At 43.3% G+C, this 15,318-nt stretch overlaps 2 protein-coding genes across 2 annotated transcripts; both read left to right on the top strand.

Moving 5' to 3' along the window:
- Positions 1-238: 238 nt before the first annotated feature.
- LOC106587555 (complexin-3) lies at positions 239-10,034 on the top strand. The gene is made up of 3 exons (XM_014176057.3): positions 239-828; positions 7,316-7,403; positions 7,658-10,034. The coding sequence occupies exons 1-3, from the start codon at positions 671-673 to the stop codon at positions 7,880-7,882; spliced, it is 471 nt and encodes a 156-aa protein (XP_014031532.1). The 5' UTR covers positions 239-670; the 3' UTR covers positions 7,883-10,034.
- A 789-nt stretch (positions 10,035-10,823) lies between these two features.
- On the top strand, positions 10,824-15,031 carry LOC106594537 (growth arrest-specific protein 1). The gene has a single exon (XM_014185904.3). The coding sequence runs from the start codon at positions 11,938-11,940 to the stop codon at positions 12,685-12,687; it is 750 nt and encodes a 249-aa protein (XP_014041379.2). The 5' UTR covers positions 10,824-11,937; the 3' UTR covers positions 12,688-15,031.
- The last annotated feature ends 287 nt before the right edge of the window (positions 15,032-15,318 follow it).

A 15,318-nucleotide genomic window follows, 5' to 3' on the forward strand; every position in this document is an offset into this window, starting at 1 on the left:
AATAATAAGTGATGTATTTCTTCAAATTGGATCGGCTTATTTCATATGACATAAGTGCGTTTGGAAACCCTTTGATTTTCACAACAACCAAAAAGCGCACAAAATGACTCCAAAGACGCACGGGCATCAAAACCGTACAAAACAGCTAGCAGACACTGTAGTTGACTCGTCACGTGTGTCTGTGTCTGCCGGAGTCCGTTGTGAATGTGAGGAGCGCCTGTCTGACTCAATAGTGAGTAAAATCAGACGGCGAATCACGGGAACCCACGTGTGGCGCTAGGGCGCATCGTGAAAGCGCACGCTTAATCCAGCGATCCGTGGGATTGGGCAGAGGGAGTGGAGGTTGGTTTTGGGGAAAAAACACGATTGGTAGAGTTGAGAGTCAAATGTATTGTCTCAGATATTTGTGCAGCCACGTCCTCTCTTGCTAACCTCCATCCTCAACGCGGAGCTGTCCATTGGCACTGGTGCTGAAACGCGTAGGTTCTCAATCCCTCACAGCGGTGCGAGACAGAGTGTCGAGAGTAAAACATTTGGATGATTGTGTTGACTTTATATATTTTTGAGAAGCTTTGGTGGATATCCATTGATTTACTCAGCTTTCATCAAGAGCGCATCAAACGTCCACGTTCTGACCCGGTCAGTTAACGGACTCTTAAGAGGCAGAAATATGGCTTTTATGGTGAAACAAATGGTGGGAGGGCATGTGAAGAACCTGACTGGGGGTTTGACTGAGGAAAAGCCCGAAGGAGAGAAATCCGAAGCCGCAGCGGCAGGAATGACCCAGGAGGAATTTGAACAATATCAACAACAGTTAGAGGAGGAAAAGTAAGAACAAACCCAAGTGTATCGATCAATTTGATAGCCTATAGATTTTGAAAGGGTCGCGTACTATAAAGCGGCGTTTATAATGTGTAATGTCCAATGTAAAGACGCTGCTGAGCGCGTGCCTTTACTAGCCACAGTGCGCCATGCACTATTTTACGCATCAGTGGAATCTACGGCGTGCTCCCGAGCTGCTACACTCGATAAATTAGTTTTCTTTCAGGTTTCAATAATTAGGCTATACAGGACGGTTTTCCATTGGAATTCTTGCAATAGCCTAGAAACAAAAATGTGTAAGTAATCACAGTGAGTTTAATTCCCAATTATATTGTAAAACGGACTCGTTTTCCAATAGGCATATACTAATGCTTCAGGTTGATAAATGTCCTCAGATTCATTCTAGAACATGAATTCAGTTACTTTTATGTCCAATTTATCTAAAAATGTATTGATGTAACATTTTGAATATCATCCTCAATGAGCTCTCCAAATAGTCCCCCCCCCCCCTTTCATGCATGTACCTGTGATGTAGGCCTCCATCTTAATTTTCTTCACAAAGAGTAGACACCTCAACAGAATAAATTAGTCTGATGTGAGTATCTCTGATCTTGAAATGTATTTTTTTTATCTGGGTATAACAAAGAAACCCATTGCCATAGCCATAGACTGTCCTCTGTCCATATCATAAAACCTCTGATAATTGAATTGACTTTACTCCAAATTCCCCTATGTGAGAGGAGAAGATGTCAAGGTTTGAAACAGATGACTCTACAAAAGCTCATAAATCTGAACATATATCTTGTCCTGTTAAAAAAATACCCTTGAAATGTATCTTATCATGCACAGTGCCTCCACACACACCTGTATCTGTATGAAAAGTATACTTCATTAAAAAGAAATGGGTAGTACTACAGGGCATTACCCTGGCTTAAGGTCACATGGCTCCAGGCTCCAGGACAAACAGCCTGTTTACTGTTGACATGTCAGACATGGTGGAGCATCCACTGACTCCCCTCAGAGACTAGCCTCAACTGTCCACAGCCCACTTTGACCTCAATCCCATACCATCATACATTACACTGAGCTTCAGGGGAGGTGAGCTATTATAATGTGGCTTCTGCCATACAATAGATCATAACACAAAGTCTGGTGTCAGTGCTGTGTATAATCCAAGGAGAATAGGGTTGTTGGAATGGGGTTGTTTGCAGTGGCATGTCATATATAATCATGTTATCAGGCACAGTAGTCACAATGACATCCCCTGGTTATATGATGCCCTTGAGAGGAGAAGACACAGGACTCGTCATCTCAGTGCCATTGGCTGTCACAGAGAGCTGGCTTATGTGCTGCTGTGTGGTGGTTTACATGCTCATGTTCATTCACAGTGGGCAAGATAACAGTAATGCCACTGTGAAAATACACTGAGTGAACAAAACATTAAGAACGCCTGTTCTTTCCATGACATAGACTGACCAGGTGAAAGCTATGATCCCTTATTGATGTGACTTGTTAAATCCACTTCAATCAGTGTAGATGAAGGGGAGGAGACAGGTTAAAGAATGATTTTTAAGCCTTGAGACAATTGAGACATGGATTGTGTATTTCTGCCATTCAGAGGGTGAAAGGGAATAGCAAAATATTTAAGTGCCTTTGAACGGGGTATGGTAGTAGGTGCCAGGTGCATCAGTTTGTGTCAAGAACTGCAAAGCTGCTGGGTTTTCACAGTCAACACTTTTCCATGTGTATCAACAATGGTCCACCACCCAAAGGACATCCAGCCAACTGTGGGAAGCATCCCTGTGGAACGCTTTCGATACCTTGTAGAGTCCATGCCCCGACGCATTGAGGCTGTTCTGAGGGCAAAAGGGGGTGCAACTCAATATTAGGAAGGTGTTCTTGATGTTTTGTACACTCAGCATATATCCCCTCAGGGCCAGCCCTAGCCTTTTGGGGGACCAAGGCGAGATTTGGTTGGGAGGGCCCCAACCTCACGGGCAAAACATTTTAGTGCCCCCCTCTTGACAGCGGAGAGAACATTTTGAAGTTTTAAAGCAGGTGTTTTGCATTTTTCCATGGAGCGAAGAGAAAAATGTAAAATTTTAAAGCAAATTTCCTGAAATTCTATACATTTTGCCATGAATTTTCCCATGTTTATATGATATCTGAATGAGAGTGACTAACAAAATCAATTGGGGCCCCCTGGAGATCACCCTTCGTGCTCGGTTGGTAATTCGGCCATGATTACTACAAGTTTACATAGCTGGGTAGACTAATTTGCCAATCTAAAAAATATTAGCTGACATGAGCTAATTGAGTGACTGTCAGTGACTGACATAACAAGAGGAAAACTGCTGATGGGGCCCTATGTGACCACCTATGTTGCTTATGCCCAGGGCTGGCCCTGCATCCCCTGCATGATAGGGATATGACCTTGTCATTGGCCATGCACATGTATCATGCCATTGTTTACAGTACTGTATGTATGCATTATGATGTCATGCTGTCATTCAGACCACACTGTTGGCATGATCACATAGGTCACATGATATCACCTCGGTTCATGGAGTCAGCTTCAGAATGTTTGGTGCAAGGTGTCGGTCTAGTCTTGTCTTTTGAAAGAGTTAAATCCTATTCAGGTGTTTAAATCACATTTTCAGTGTGGGTTTCAATCTGATTATTGGGAAATTAGGGACAAAGATTATTTGAGTAATACTAAGAGGGCTGCCACGGAAAACACAAACTGTCTCTTGTCTGCCCTCTGCTGGAGTTACCAGATGGGTAGTATTGCAGTATTGCTGTACGTGGTGGTGAAGTATAAATATCTGATTTACCTCAACATAAGGCTTGCAGTATGATGAAATGTGTATGGTGGTGTAGGGTAGAGGACATGGTGATGGGGTGTTGTGGTGTCTGGGTGTGCTGTAGAGTGAGGTGATCCAAGGTTGGGTAGATTCACTGGTTTGGCAGCTGTAAAAGGAGGTGTGCTAGTCAGTCAGTGTTCTGGAGTGGAGTAATCCTAGATTCTGAGTTCAGGGGGTGTAGAGTTCTATAGAGTGGTGTGGTCCTAGGTTCTGAGTTCAGAGAGTGTAGAGTTCTGTAGAGTGGTGCTGTCCTAGGTTCTGAGTTCAGAGGGTGTAGAGTTCTATAGAGTGGTGTGGTCATAGGTTCTGGGTTCAGAGGGTGTAGAGTTGTGTAGAGTTGTGTGGTCCTAGGTTCTGAGTTCAGAGGGTGTAGAGTTCTGTAGAGTGGTGTTGTCCTAGGTTCTGAGTTCAGAGGGTGTAGAGTTCTATAGAGTGGTGTGGTCCTAGGTTCTGGGTTCAGAGGGTGTAGAGTGGTGTGGTCCTAGGTTCAGAGGGTGTAGAGTTCTAAAGAGTGGTGTGGTCCTAGATTCTGAGTTCAGAGGGTGTAGAGTTCTGTAGAGTGGTGTGGTCCTAGATTCTGGGTTCAGAGGGTGTAGAGTTCTGTAGAGTGGTGTTGTCCTAGATTCTGGGTTCAGAGGGTGTAGAGTTCTGTAGAGTGGTCCTAGGTTCTGGGTTCAGAGGGTGTAGAGTTCTGTAGAGTGGTGTTGTCCTAGATTCTGAGTTCAGAGGCTGTAGAGTTCTGTAGAGTGGTGTGGTCCCAGGTTCTGAGTTCAGAGGGTGTAGAGTTCTGTAGAGTGGTGTTGTCCTAGATTCTGAGTTCAGAGGGTGTAGAGTTCTGTAGAGTGGTGTTGTCCTAGGCTCTGGGTTGGAAGGGTGTAGAGTTCTGTAGAGTGGTGTTGTCTTAGGTTCTGGGTTGGGAGGGTGTAGAGTTCTGTAGAGTGGTGTCGTCCTAAGTTCTGGGTTGGAAGGGTGTAGAGTTCTGTAGAGTGGTGTTGTCCTAGGCTCTGGGTTGGAAGGTTGTAGAGTTCTGTAGAGTGGTGTTGTCCTAGATTCTGAGTTCAGAGGGTGTAGAGTTCTGTAGAGTGGTGTTGTCCTAGATTCTGAGTTCAGAGGGTGTAGAGTTCTGTAGAGTGGTGTTGTCCTAGATTCTGAGTTCAGAGGGTGTAGAGTTCTGTAGACTGGTGTTGTCCTAGGTTCTGAGTTCAGAGGGTGTAGAGTTCTGTAGAGTGGTGTGGTCCTAGGTTCTGGGTTCAGAGGGTGTAGAGTTCTGTAGAGTGGTGTGGTCCTAGATTCTGAGTTCAGAGGGTGTAGAGTTATATAGAGTGGTGTGGTCCTAGGTTCTGAGTTCAGAGGGTGTAGAGTTCTGTAGAGTGGTGTTGTCCTAGGTTCTGAGTTCAGAGGGTGTAGAGTTCTGTAGAGTGGTGTGGTTCTGGGTTCAGTGGGTGTAGAGGGTGTAGAGTTCTGTAGAGGGGTGTGGTCCTAGGTTCTGAGTTCAGAGGGTGTAGAGTTCTGTTGTCCTAGGTTCTGAGTTCAGAGGGTGTAGAGTTCTATAGAGTGGTGTGGTCCTAGGTTCTGGGTTCAGAGGGTGTAGAGTTCTAAAAAGTGGTGTGGTCCTAGATTCTGAGTTCAGAGGGTGTAGAGTTCTGTAGAGTGATGTGGTCCTAGATTCTGAGTTCAGAGGGTGTAGAGTTCTGTAGAGTGGTGTTGTCCTAGATTCTGAGTTCAGAGGCTGTAGAGTTCTGTAGAGTGGTGTGGTCCCAGGTTCTGAGTTCAGAGGGTGTAGAGTTCTGTAGAGTGGTGTTGTCCTAGATTCTGAGTTCAGAGGGTGTAGAGTTCTGTAGAGTGGTGTTGTCCTAGGCTCTGGGTTGGAAGGGTGTAGAGTTCTGTAGAGTGGTGTTGTCTTAGGTTCTGGGTTGGGAGGGTGTAGAGTTCTGTAGAGTGGTGTCGTCCTAAGTTCTGGGTTGGAAGGGTGTAGAGTTCTGTAGAGTGGTGTTGTCCTAGGCTTTGGGTTGGAAGGTTGTAGAGTTCTGTAGAGTGGTGTTGTCCTAGATTCTGAGTTCAGAGGCTGTAGAGTTCTGTAGAGTGGTGTGGTCCCAGGTTCTGAGTTCAGAGGGTGTAGAGTTCTGTAGAGTGGTGTTGTCCTAGATTCTGAGTTCAGAGGGTGTAGAGTTCTGTAGAGTGATGTTGTCCTAGGCTCTGGGTTGGAAGGGTGTAGAGTTCTGTAGAGTGGTGTTGTCCTAGGTTCTGGGTTGGGAGGGTGTAGAGTTCTGTAGAGTGGTATCATCCTAAGTTCTGGGTTGGAAGGGTGTAGTGTTCTGTAGAGTGGTGTGGTCCTAGGTTCTGAGTTCAGAGGGTTTAGAGTTCTGTAGAGTGGTGTGGTCCTAGGCTCTGGGTTTGAAGGGTGTAGAGTTCTGTAGAGTGGTGTGGTCCTAGGCTCTGGGTTGGAAGGGTGTAGAGTTCTGTAGAGTGGTGTTGTCCTAGGCTCTGGGTTGGAAGAGTGAAGAGTTCTGTAGAGTGGTGTGATCCTAGGCTCTGGGTTGGAAGAGTGAAGAGTTCTGTAGAGTGGTGTGATCCTAGGCTCTGGGTTGGAAGGGTGTAGAGTTCTGTAGAGTGGTGTGATCCTAGGTTTCTGTGGGTTCACTAAGTTGGCAGCTGTAGAAATAGGTGAGTGCTAGTCAGTCAGTGAGTCAGTCAGTCAGTCAGTCAGTCGGTCATTCAATCGGTCATTCAGTCAATGCTGCTCTACATCCCAGAAGTCTGAATATAATTCCCCAGTAGAGCAGTGGACCGGCAGTAGACTGCATCTGGATCTCACTGCAAGAGCAAAGCCTCTCTCTGTTGTTCTCCCTCCCTCCCTCCCTCCCTCCCTCCCTCCCTCCCTCCCTCCCTCCCTCCCTCCCTCCCTCCCTCCCTCCCTCCCTCCCTCCCTCCCTCTTCCTCTACCCCCAGGTGATACTGCTGCTTGTCCACCTTCTGTTGGCCTGCACTCTTGAGTCAGAGTGCAGCTCAGCAGAGGGCTCCCTGTGTTCTTTTCTTTCAGCCCTCACTATGAGATCCACATTGGCATAAAAATCTAATATTTTCACATATACCAGATAGGTGCAGTGAAACGTGTTGTTTACAGGGTCTGCCATAGTAGCACGGCGCCCTGGAGCAAATTTGGGTTAAGTGCTTGGCTCAAGGGCACATCGAAAGATTTTTCACCTTATCGGCTCAGGTATTCGAAGCAGCGACCTTTTCATTACTGGCCCAACACTCTAACCGCGATGGCTGAGCTATGTGGTTAATAGTAACCAATGAATTTGTGCATTTGTGATACATCGCATTACAAACAAATCTAACAACGTTCCATACTAAAGACCATGACATGTTTACATTACAAAAAGCCTTATGGATGAATTAAATGATCATTATAGCATCTGTCCTCACATTGCCACTAATGCTGTTAAATCCTTAATCCTTCAGTCTAATTATGGAGGTGGACTGAAAGAGACGTTCGTTATGAAGCATCAACTTGAGTAAAGCCTCGAGATTATCCCACCTTTGCAGACGTTATGTGTGTGTGTGTGTTTACATGCAGCGACACTATTTCATCCGCTGTTAACCATTTTCTCTCTGGTTTTCCCCAGGCAGGAAAGAGATGCTAGTTTTGCGCAGAAGAAAGCTGAGCGGGCAACAGTTAGAAGTCACTTCCGGGACAAATACAGACTGCCAAAGGTACATCCATTACTGATTCTGCATGTTTGATTCAAGCATTTTCTTACTACATGTTATTACAGTTATTACAGGGTCAGATCTAGGTTGTGTCCTTGAAGCAAAAACACCATCCAAATGTGTTCTGTTTGTACTCTCTTTCCTTTCTCCCTTTGTCTCAATCATCTCATTCCTCTCCCTTTCCTTTGCCCTCGCTCCCTACACCCTCTCCCACTGGCCTGTGTGTGTGTGTGTGTGTGTTTGTGTGTGCGACCCAGAATGAGCTGGATGACACTCAGATCCAGCAGGCGGGGGATGACGTGGAGCTGCCCACAGAGCTAGCCAAGATGATCGCTGACGACAACAAGGAGGAGGCGTCCAAAACATCTGTCCTGGGCCAGCTGACCAACATCCAGAATGTGGACATGGACCAGCTGAAGGACAAGGCCCAGGCCACGCTGGAAGACCTCAAACAGTCTGCTGAGAAGTGCAATCTCATGTGATCTGGCTGGCTGACTGAATTCCTGCTCTCTCTCTATCTCTCCCTCCCTTACTCTCTTTATCTGTACAACAAAGAATCTGTGTAAGATATGATCTATGACCATGTACAAACGTTGATAGTCATGTTGCTTTGAATACACACACATACAGTCAACACCGCCTCACACACACAAACATACTGCAGCAGCTTCTGGCCAAGGAATCTGAGTAAACACTGTCTAAGCTGTTGGGGAATCAGAGTAAACACTGTCTAAACTGTTGGGGAATCAGAGTAAACACTGTCTAAACTGTGGGGGAATCAGAGTAAACACTGTCTAAGCTGTGGGGGAATCAGAGTAAACACTGTCTAAACTGTTGGGGAATCAGAGTAAACACTGTCTAAACTGTGGGGGAATCAGAGTAAACACTGTCTAAGCTGTGGGGGAATCAGAGTAAACACTGTCTAAGCTGTTGGGGAATCAGAGTAAACACTGTCTAAGCTGTTGGGGAATCAGAGTAAACACTGTTTAAGCTGTGGGGGAATCAGAGTAAACACTGTCTAAGCTGTTGGGGAATCAGAGTAAACACTGTCTAAGCTGTTGGGGAATCAGAGTAAACACTGTTTAAGCTGTGGGGGAATCAGAGTAAACACTGTCTAAGCTGTTGGGGAATCAGAGTAAACACTGTCTAAGCTGTTGGGGAATCAGAGTAAACACTGTCTAAACTGTTGGGGAATCAGAGTAAACACTGTCTAAGCTGTGGGGGAATCAGAGTAAACACTGTCTAAACTGTGGGGGAATCAGAGTAAACACTGTCTAAGCTGTTGGGGAATCAGAGTAAACACTGTCTAAGCTGCTGGGGAATCAGAGTAAACACTGTCTAAGCTGTGGGGGAATCAGAGTAAACACTGTCTAAACTGTTGGGGAATCAGAGTAAACACTGTCTAAACTGTGGGGGAATCAGAGTAAACACTGTTTAAGCTGTGGGGGAATCAGAGTAAACACTGTCTAAGCTGTGGGGGAATCAGAGTAAACACTGTCTAAGCTGTGGGGGAATCAGAGTAAACACTGTCTAAACTGTGGGGGAATCAGAGTAAACACTGTCTGCTGTGGGGGAATCAGAGTATTAGTCTTATGCCAAAGACCCTTCGCAGAAAATCATTTAGACAATGGCACAAAGTATATCAACTAGTCATATTAAGTGTGAGACTAAATCCAACTTTCTTGTCTTGGGACCACATTCAGTACATTACAAACCAAGTGTCTGTCGCAGGTGTAAATGTATTTGCGGTTAGCCTGTGCTGTTGTCCATCTAGTCTATGGTCATTAACTCGTTGGGGCCTTGCTAAGAGACAGCTCGTCCTCTGTGATGCCAACCCATCTAACCTTTCAACTCTAGCCTTTAACCTGTCCTCATATTGACCCCTGACCTCTCCATCTCAGTGTTGTTTTGTGCTGGTGGTTTGGTGTCATTTAACTGCTATGATATGTCAAATGCTGTCTTTGAAAATGTCATCCTCTGGCTGAGTGCTGGTCATAGTGTTTAATAAGTACACAATACTATGAACATATATGAACACATATATGAACATGTAGTACTTGGTATTTGTCTGATTTGTTGTTGTATCACTAAATAAAGACGCAGGTGAGAGCGGGAAAGGGGTTTGTCAACCTTATTTGTATTACAGTAATATACAGTATATATTTCTTAAATACAGTGGTTCGTGTCTTGTAATAGTTGAACAGTCCTTTCGTGACATTACAGTAATTGCATTTGAAGAAAGGATGGTGGACATGCCTTAGAAGCTTGTTTTATGTGATAGCTACTTTGTGCTTTCTTGTCAGTTCCATGAAGCAAAACCAACAAGTGTGAATATAATGAATTCTTACTCAAGTCTTACAGTCTGATCACCTATACATATCTATCTGTATTAAAGTGTGTGACCTGCAATGATACTTTAAAGCCAACAGCAAGACTTTCTTTCATTTCCAGTCACCCTATGGGGGGATTCAGGTTGATCTCATGATGATATTTCAGGAAGAGACATGTTCTTCATTATGTTTCTGTTTCCTGTCCACTCTTTGCTTCTTTTACATCATCTTTGTTGTTCAATGCTGTATGAAACGTATTGATTTTTGACTGACTGTTGAAACCATAATAAACAGATTTTTATGATGTATGCGTCATGTTTCTGCATTTGTTATCCAGCCAGTCTGACCATCTGGTCAGAAACTCCAGGACGGAAGATTTCTAACATATAATTTACAGTAGCCATCGTTTGAGGCTGTAAAACCAAAACCTAATGTTCTGAACACTAGGTGGAGACAAAAATACAACGTCATCGGAATGTTTGTTGATTAGTGATTGTTGAATTAATGACAAACGGAATTTAATCCAAAATCCATATTAGCCCCTAATTATTATCATAAAATTATTAGCATTACAATACTGAAAGGCCAAATGATTATGTTACAGTTGTTATAACCATTGTTATAACCACGTTCTTAAGTTAACCTTTATAATGATGTTATTATTATTATTTTTTTATTATAACCATTATTAGTGGAAACTTTACCTTCCAGTGAAGTCATAATAAGATCAGCCATCTGGCAGAATCAATGGCTCTTTGCAAAAGTGTACAGTGTTTTTCAGAGAGAAGCCAGCCAGAAACTGCTTTGTGACATATCTAGACAGCCCGGGTGTCGCTACGGGTTTTTCCAATCGCTTTTTTCAAAACACTTTAGTTAGCATTTCAATAGCAGAGAAGCCTGAGCTATTGGTAGTTTTCAAGTGCGGTGTGAAAGGGGAGAGCTGTAAAATATATTGATGCTGAAACCTGCCTCTATTGATAGGCGCAGGGCGTGAACAATCTTCAGCCTAGAAAGACACTGTGCCACTGCATGGCCAATCTGACACAATTGGGGTGAAACGGGCCAGAAAATACTATTCTCTTCCATTCTGTTCTATCAATCAGGGCTTAAAAACTCACTAGAAAGAACAGCGTGAGGGAGAGTGAACAGGGCGACAATTAGTAGAACTTTAAGTGAAACCCTCACTGTGCGACGGTTTTCATAGAGGTTTCCCTCCTCGAGTTATCGCTAAAAAGGAACAGATTTGTTTTTTCTGCACTTAAAATTGGAGCAGTGGGTGCAGATGTGAGTTTCTAGCAATGGAATGCTTTCTGTCGACTGCTAGGGGGCTTGTGTGCGCCCCACACTCACTACCTCCCCAAACGTTGACGTGTTTTGTAAGGGGGACCACACAGGTCGTGAGTTTCATTAAATTTATAAACATTTTATTTATCCTGTATGACGAGCAGATTGCCAAAAACTACGTTGCTATAGAAATGAGTCCCACGAACTCCTCAATGACGACCAATCGTTGACCAGGATTGTAAATGGGAGCGGGGGCAAGGAAAACTTTCCTTTCTTTTTCTGGAAAAGGAGGGGTGTTGTGGGGAAAAGATTAACGAAGCGTGAAGCGTAACTGCAAGAGGGGGACAAAGACACATAGCGAGAGAAAATGCAACAGTGAGAAGAGGCAGTCCTAATGAATTCAACCAAAATAGTATGGAATACAGAACATGGAAAATATGAACGTTTTTTAAAGCCAAGTAAGTTGGACGTATTTGGAAAACAAGAGTAAAGAGTTATGCTTTCAAACGAGGGCACTAAATGTGGATAGTAGGTGTCCGAACTTTGGACTGCGCATGTGGTCACTTTTTGTTCCTTTTTTTACTGACACGACTGTGACAGTTTTGCGGAGGATAGTGTTGCTTTGTTGCGTAGCTGACTCTATGCAAAGGACTACAACATTTTTACTCATCCGTCCCAGACTGGATTCATTCTACCGCATAAAACGGACTGTTATTCCACAACTGTCAATGGTGTGTTGGAGAGTCAGAGGGACATCTTTAGGTTTGTAGCTAGGCCTACTAAACACATTTATGTTTGGACCATAAACGCCTCATACTAAATGGGGTTATTAGTTACATTACGTTTTAAATTCATCATAGACTTTGCTGTCCCGCACTAACTGGAGGAAATGTGCGCATCGTCGAACTAGAGCTCTCTCCAGCATGAAAAGTTGGTGCAGCGCTCTGGCGCTCTTCTCATCGGTGCTGTTGGTGCTAGATGCCCAGTTAATATGTTGGCAAGCCCTGCTCCGATGCCATGAGGAGGCAGACTGTGAGCTTGCATATAGCCAGTATCTAGCCGCCTGTGAAGGAAACATTAGAGGCACCAGGAGGCAATGCCCCAGCCACTGTATCAACGCGTTGATAAGACTGAATCACACCCGCAATGGCCCTTACCTCGAGAGGTGTGACTGTGGTCAGGACATGGAGTGTAGGGATGCAAAGCGGGCGATTGAGCCATGCCTCCCCCGGAGGTATCCTGGAGACGCGGGGGGGATAGGATGCACAGAGGCCCGTCAACGCTGCGAGGAGGACACCGGCTGCCACTCCTCCCTGACAGCCTACTTGTCTTACTGTGGGCAACTCTTCAACGGCAGGAAATGCTCGTCCAGGTGCAAGGCCACAATACAACAGATGCTATTCATCCCAAATGGCATGCTACTAAACCAGTGTGTGTGCGACGGGGTGGAAAGGCCGTTCTGTGAGGTAGTCAAGGAGAACATGAGCAAACTGTGCCAGATTGGAGACCACAGTGTTATTTCAGACCAGGCAGATATGGACGATATGTATGAGGATGAAGACTATGATTCGAAAACAGAGGAGATATATCCTCCTGACTCAAATTCTAGTTCCCCGCAGCTGTCGAGCTATATGGCCTTATTATGCATCACTCTTGCACGGATATTCTTTTGAGAAATGAATTTGGCCTCTTGTTGTGACCTCTCAGTTGGACAGACAGGACAGTCTTCTCGGGGATGGGTCCAATCTAATGAGCACGTGGGTTTGATGTAGCTGAATACTATTTGCTCCTAGTAATCTCCTATGGGCCTAATTGATTTTTCACATTTTGATGTGATGCCTTAATCTGGGACACAAGAATGGACAGGACATTCAGACCACCAATTCAATTTGCAAACCAGGCCTAGGCTACTCATGAAATATCCTAGGTCGAAACTGTTCTGAGTGTAAAGATCCATAAAGTGATTGTTTAAGGAGAAGTGAACCAAACTTGACTTCATTGTAACAATACTCCTCATTGAGCATTGCATCCATTACTTCTGGGCTACATTTTAAGCTCTTATGCCTATTTGTTTAGTTTCGTCTCAATGGTCCTTGGAGTGTGGCATTATTAAGACTTAAGATAAACATTGGACCAGTCCAGTTTCTGTTTGCTTTCCTCTCTATTTTAGGGGCCTCTGCATTGTTGCAGCCATCACACTTCAAATATTTGTGGGGAACTGCCAGTGAACAGACAAGGGTTTGGAATCAAGTAGGCCTAGTTAAATTAACTGAAGTGCCTCTCCAGCAGCCCCCCTACCCCCCATGACACATCCCCCACTCTTGATAGTTTTATTTAAAATGTCCCCCCACTCTCCCCCTTTCTTTATTGAAAGCAAGAAGTCACCCTTCTCCTTATAGACTGGCCTCTACAAGATGAATGTGGGCTTATGATAGACTTATATGGACAAAAGAAGAGGCACTAGTGTTTTTTCTCAGAAAAAATTACAAATACCAGTTTATTACTATGAACAGCAGTACATAAGATACTTGTTAATAGGCCTAGTTTCATTTATTATTCATTTCATATAAAGTGTAATGGGTTCCTTTCCAGGACAGAAACATGCTTGACAGTTAGCCTAGATATTTAGTAAGAAGGGAAAAAGCTAAGAAGTTATTTCATTATCTTTTAATTAAGCTAATCCTTCCCGTGTCTTGTCATTATCTTTACAAGATGTCACTTGAAGTTTTTCTAAACTAATCTTTGTTTTTGTCATGATCGTCAATGTCATTTCTTTTTTATTTCACCTTCTTGGGTAGATGCTGGTCCATAGGGAAATGTAACTGTCATGTTGATGTTAAATTATATACATAAAAAAGAAAATAATGAAGGAATCTATGTTTTACATGTATATGTGATATATTAATGCTGTAAATTAGTGTCCAATTTTGTCCATTGTGACTTTGCAGTCAATACACCACCCCATGAATAATATGGCAGTAGTTTACATGTACAAAAACAATGTTTTTGAAACAATTCTGCAGGTAGATTTGTCATCTCAACCAGTGTGGAAAGAAATAATGGATACTTGTTATATATGGAAAATAATTTATGTAATAAAATGATTAAGTGTGAGTCAAAAAGTCAAACTGTTTATTTGACATCCTGTAAGTTATTCAAAAGTAGGAATGTTTCCCAACCTCCAACTAAATGAAACATCACACCAAAACTATCAGACCTAAAGTATAGGCAAATGTAACTGTGCTGGAACTAGAGAAGAAGACTGGAATGTTCAATAAGGGAAAAATGTCATTTTGGATCAGGCTCCAAAGTCACGTGTCGCCTTTGAATGTGAACTTGTGCCATTGCCAAGCAAAGCTAAAGGACCAGCAGACATTGAATCGTTTTGAATGTCTACTGCGTTGATCTTTGAAATGATACACTTGCATTTCTGGTAGTCCTGGCAATAGCAACTTTTACATGAAAAGACAAAACAGGACCTCTCACTACTATTGTCTTCTCATATCATTCCCTGGAATTTGTAAAAAAAATATTGAGACATATATTGTTGACACAATATTAAATCAAGTCCTCGAACAGGGTGATTGCATCTAAATGAATGCCTCCTGTGGCTGCTGAAACCACAAGTAACTGTGTGACTGCTGTGTACCCTTCATAATACCAGCATTGTGTAATACTTTAGGGATCAGGCCCAGTGTAACTGAAACCCAAGCAGGAATGTTAAGTGTCTGGCTGCACAATACATCTTATTTGGAAGAGAAGGCCAGGACTCTCTGTGCTCTTTGAGACATTTCAGGTTTAAGTTACTGCTTCCTGGTAAATTGTGCCTAATTACTTGTAAATGGCACTTTCTGTGTCAGTGTTAAAAGGTCAGTCACGACTCTTGAGAATGTAGGATTGTGCATTTGATCGTTTTGCCTTACAGTGCTTCTCAGTTCTCTTGGTCTTCAATGACCTTTTCAGAGAAATAACAATGGAAATATAGCACATTAATAAATGTATCATTTTTATAACACAGTGAGAATGCAATGGGTGTTTTTGTGTCTACCAATCTCCTAAATCCTGCTAATAACCTTTTAGGCAGGTTAGTAGGTAAATATAAATCCTTGGCACAAATAGCTCATAGTAATAATTCTTTATTTACAGGTCCTTAACAAACCATATGGAAGTAATAATTATTTATTTACAGGTCCTTAACAAACCGTATGGAAGTAATAATTACCTAGGTCCTTAACAAACCGTATGGAAGTAATAATTACCTAGGTCCTTAACAAACCGTATGGAAGTAATAATTATTTATTTAC

The sequence above is a fragment of the Salmo salar genome, chromosome 26, assembly GCF_965601325.2.
Source record: "Salmo salar chromosome 26, fSalSal1, whole genome shotgun sequence".
Taxonomy (NCBI): Eukaryota; Metazoa; Chordata; class Actinopteri; order Salmoniformes; family Salmonidae; genus Salmo; species Salmo salar.

Excerpts from the sequence above, each read along its gene's own strand:
- LOC106594537 (XM_014185904.3), top strand. The coding sequence starts at position 11,938 with ATGAAAAGTTGGTGCAGCGCTCTGGCGCTCTTCTCATCGGTGCTGTTG.
- LOC106587555 (XM_014176057.3), top strand. The coding sequence starts at position 671 with ATGGCTTTTATGGTGAAACAAATGGTGGGAGGGCATGTGAAGAACCTG. Across the intron at positions 829-7,315 it reads CAACAGTTAGAGGAGGAAAA|GCAGGAAAGAGATGCTAGTT; the intron begins GTAAGAACAAAC and ends GGTTTTCCCCAG. Across the intron at positions 7,404-7,657 it reads ACAAATACAGACTGCCAAAG|AATGAGCTGGATGACACTCA; the intron begins GTACATCCATTA and ends TGTGCGACCCAG.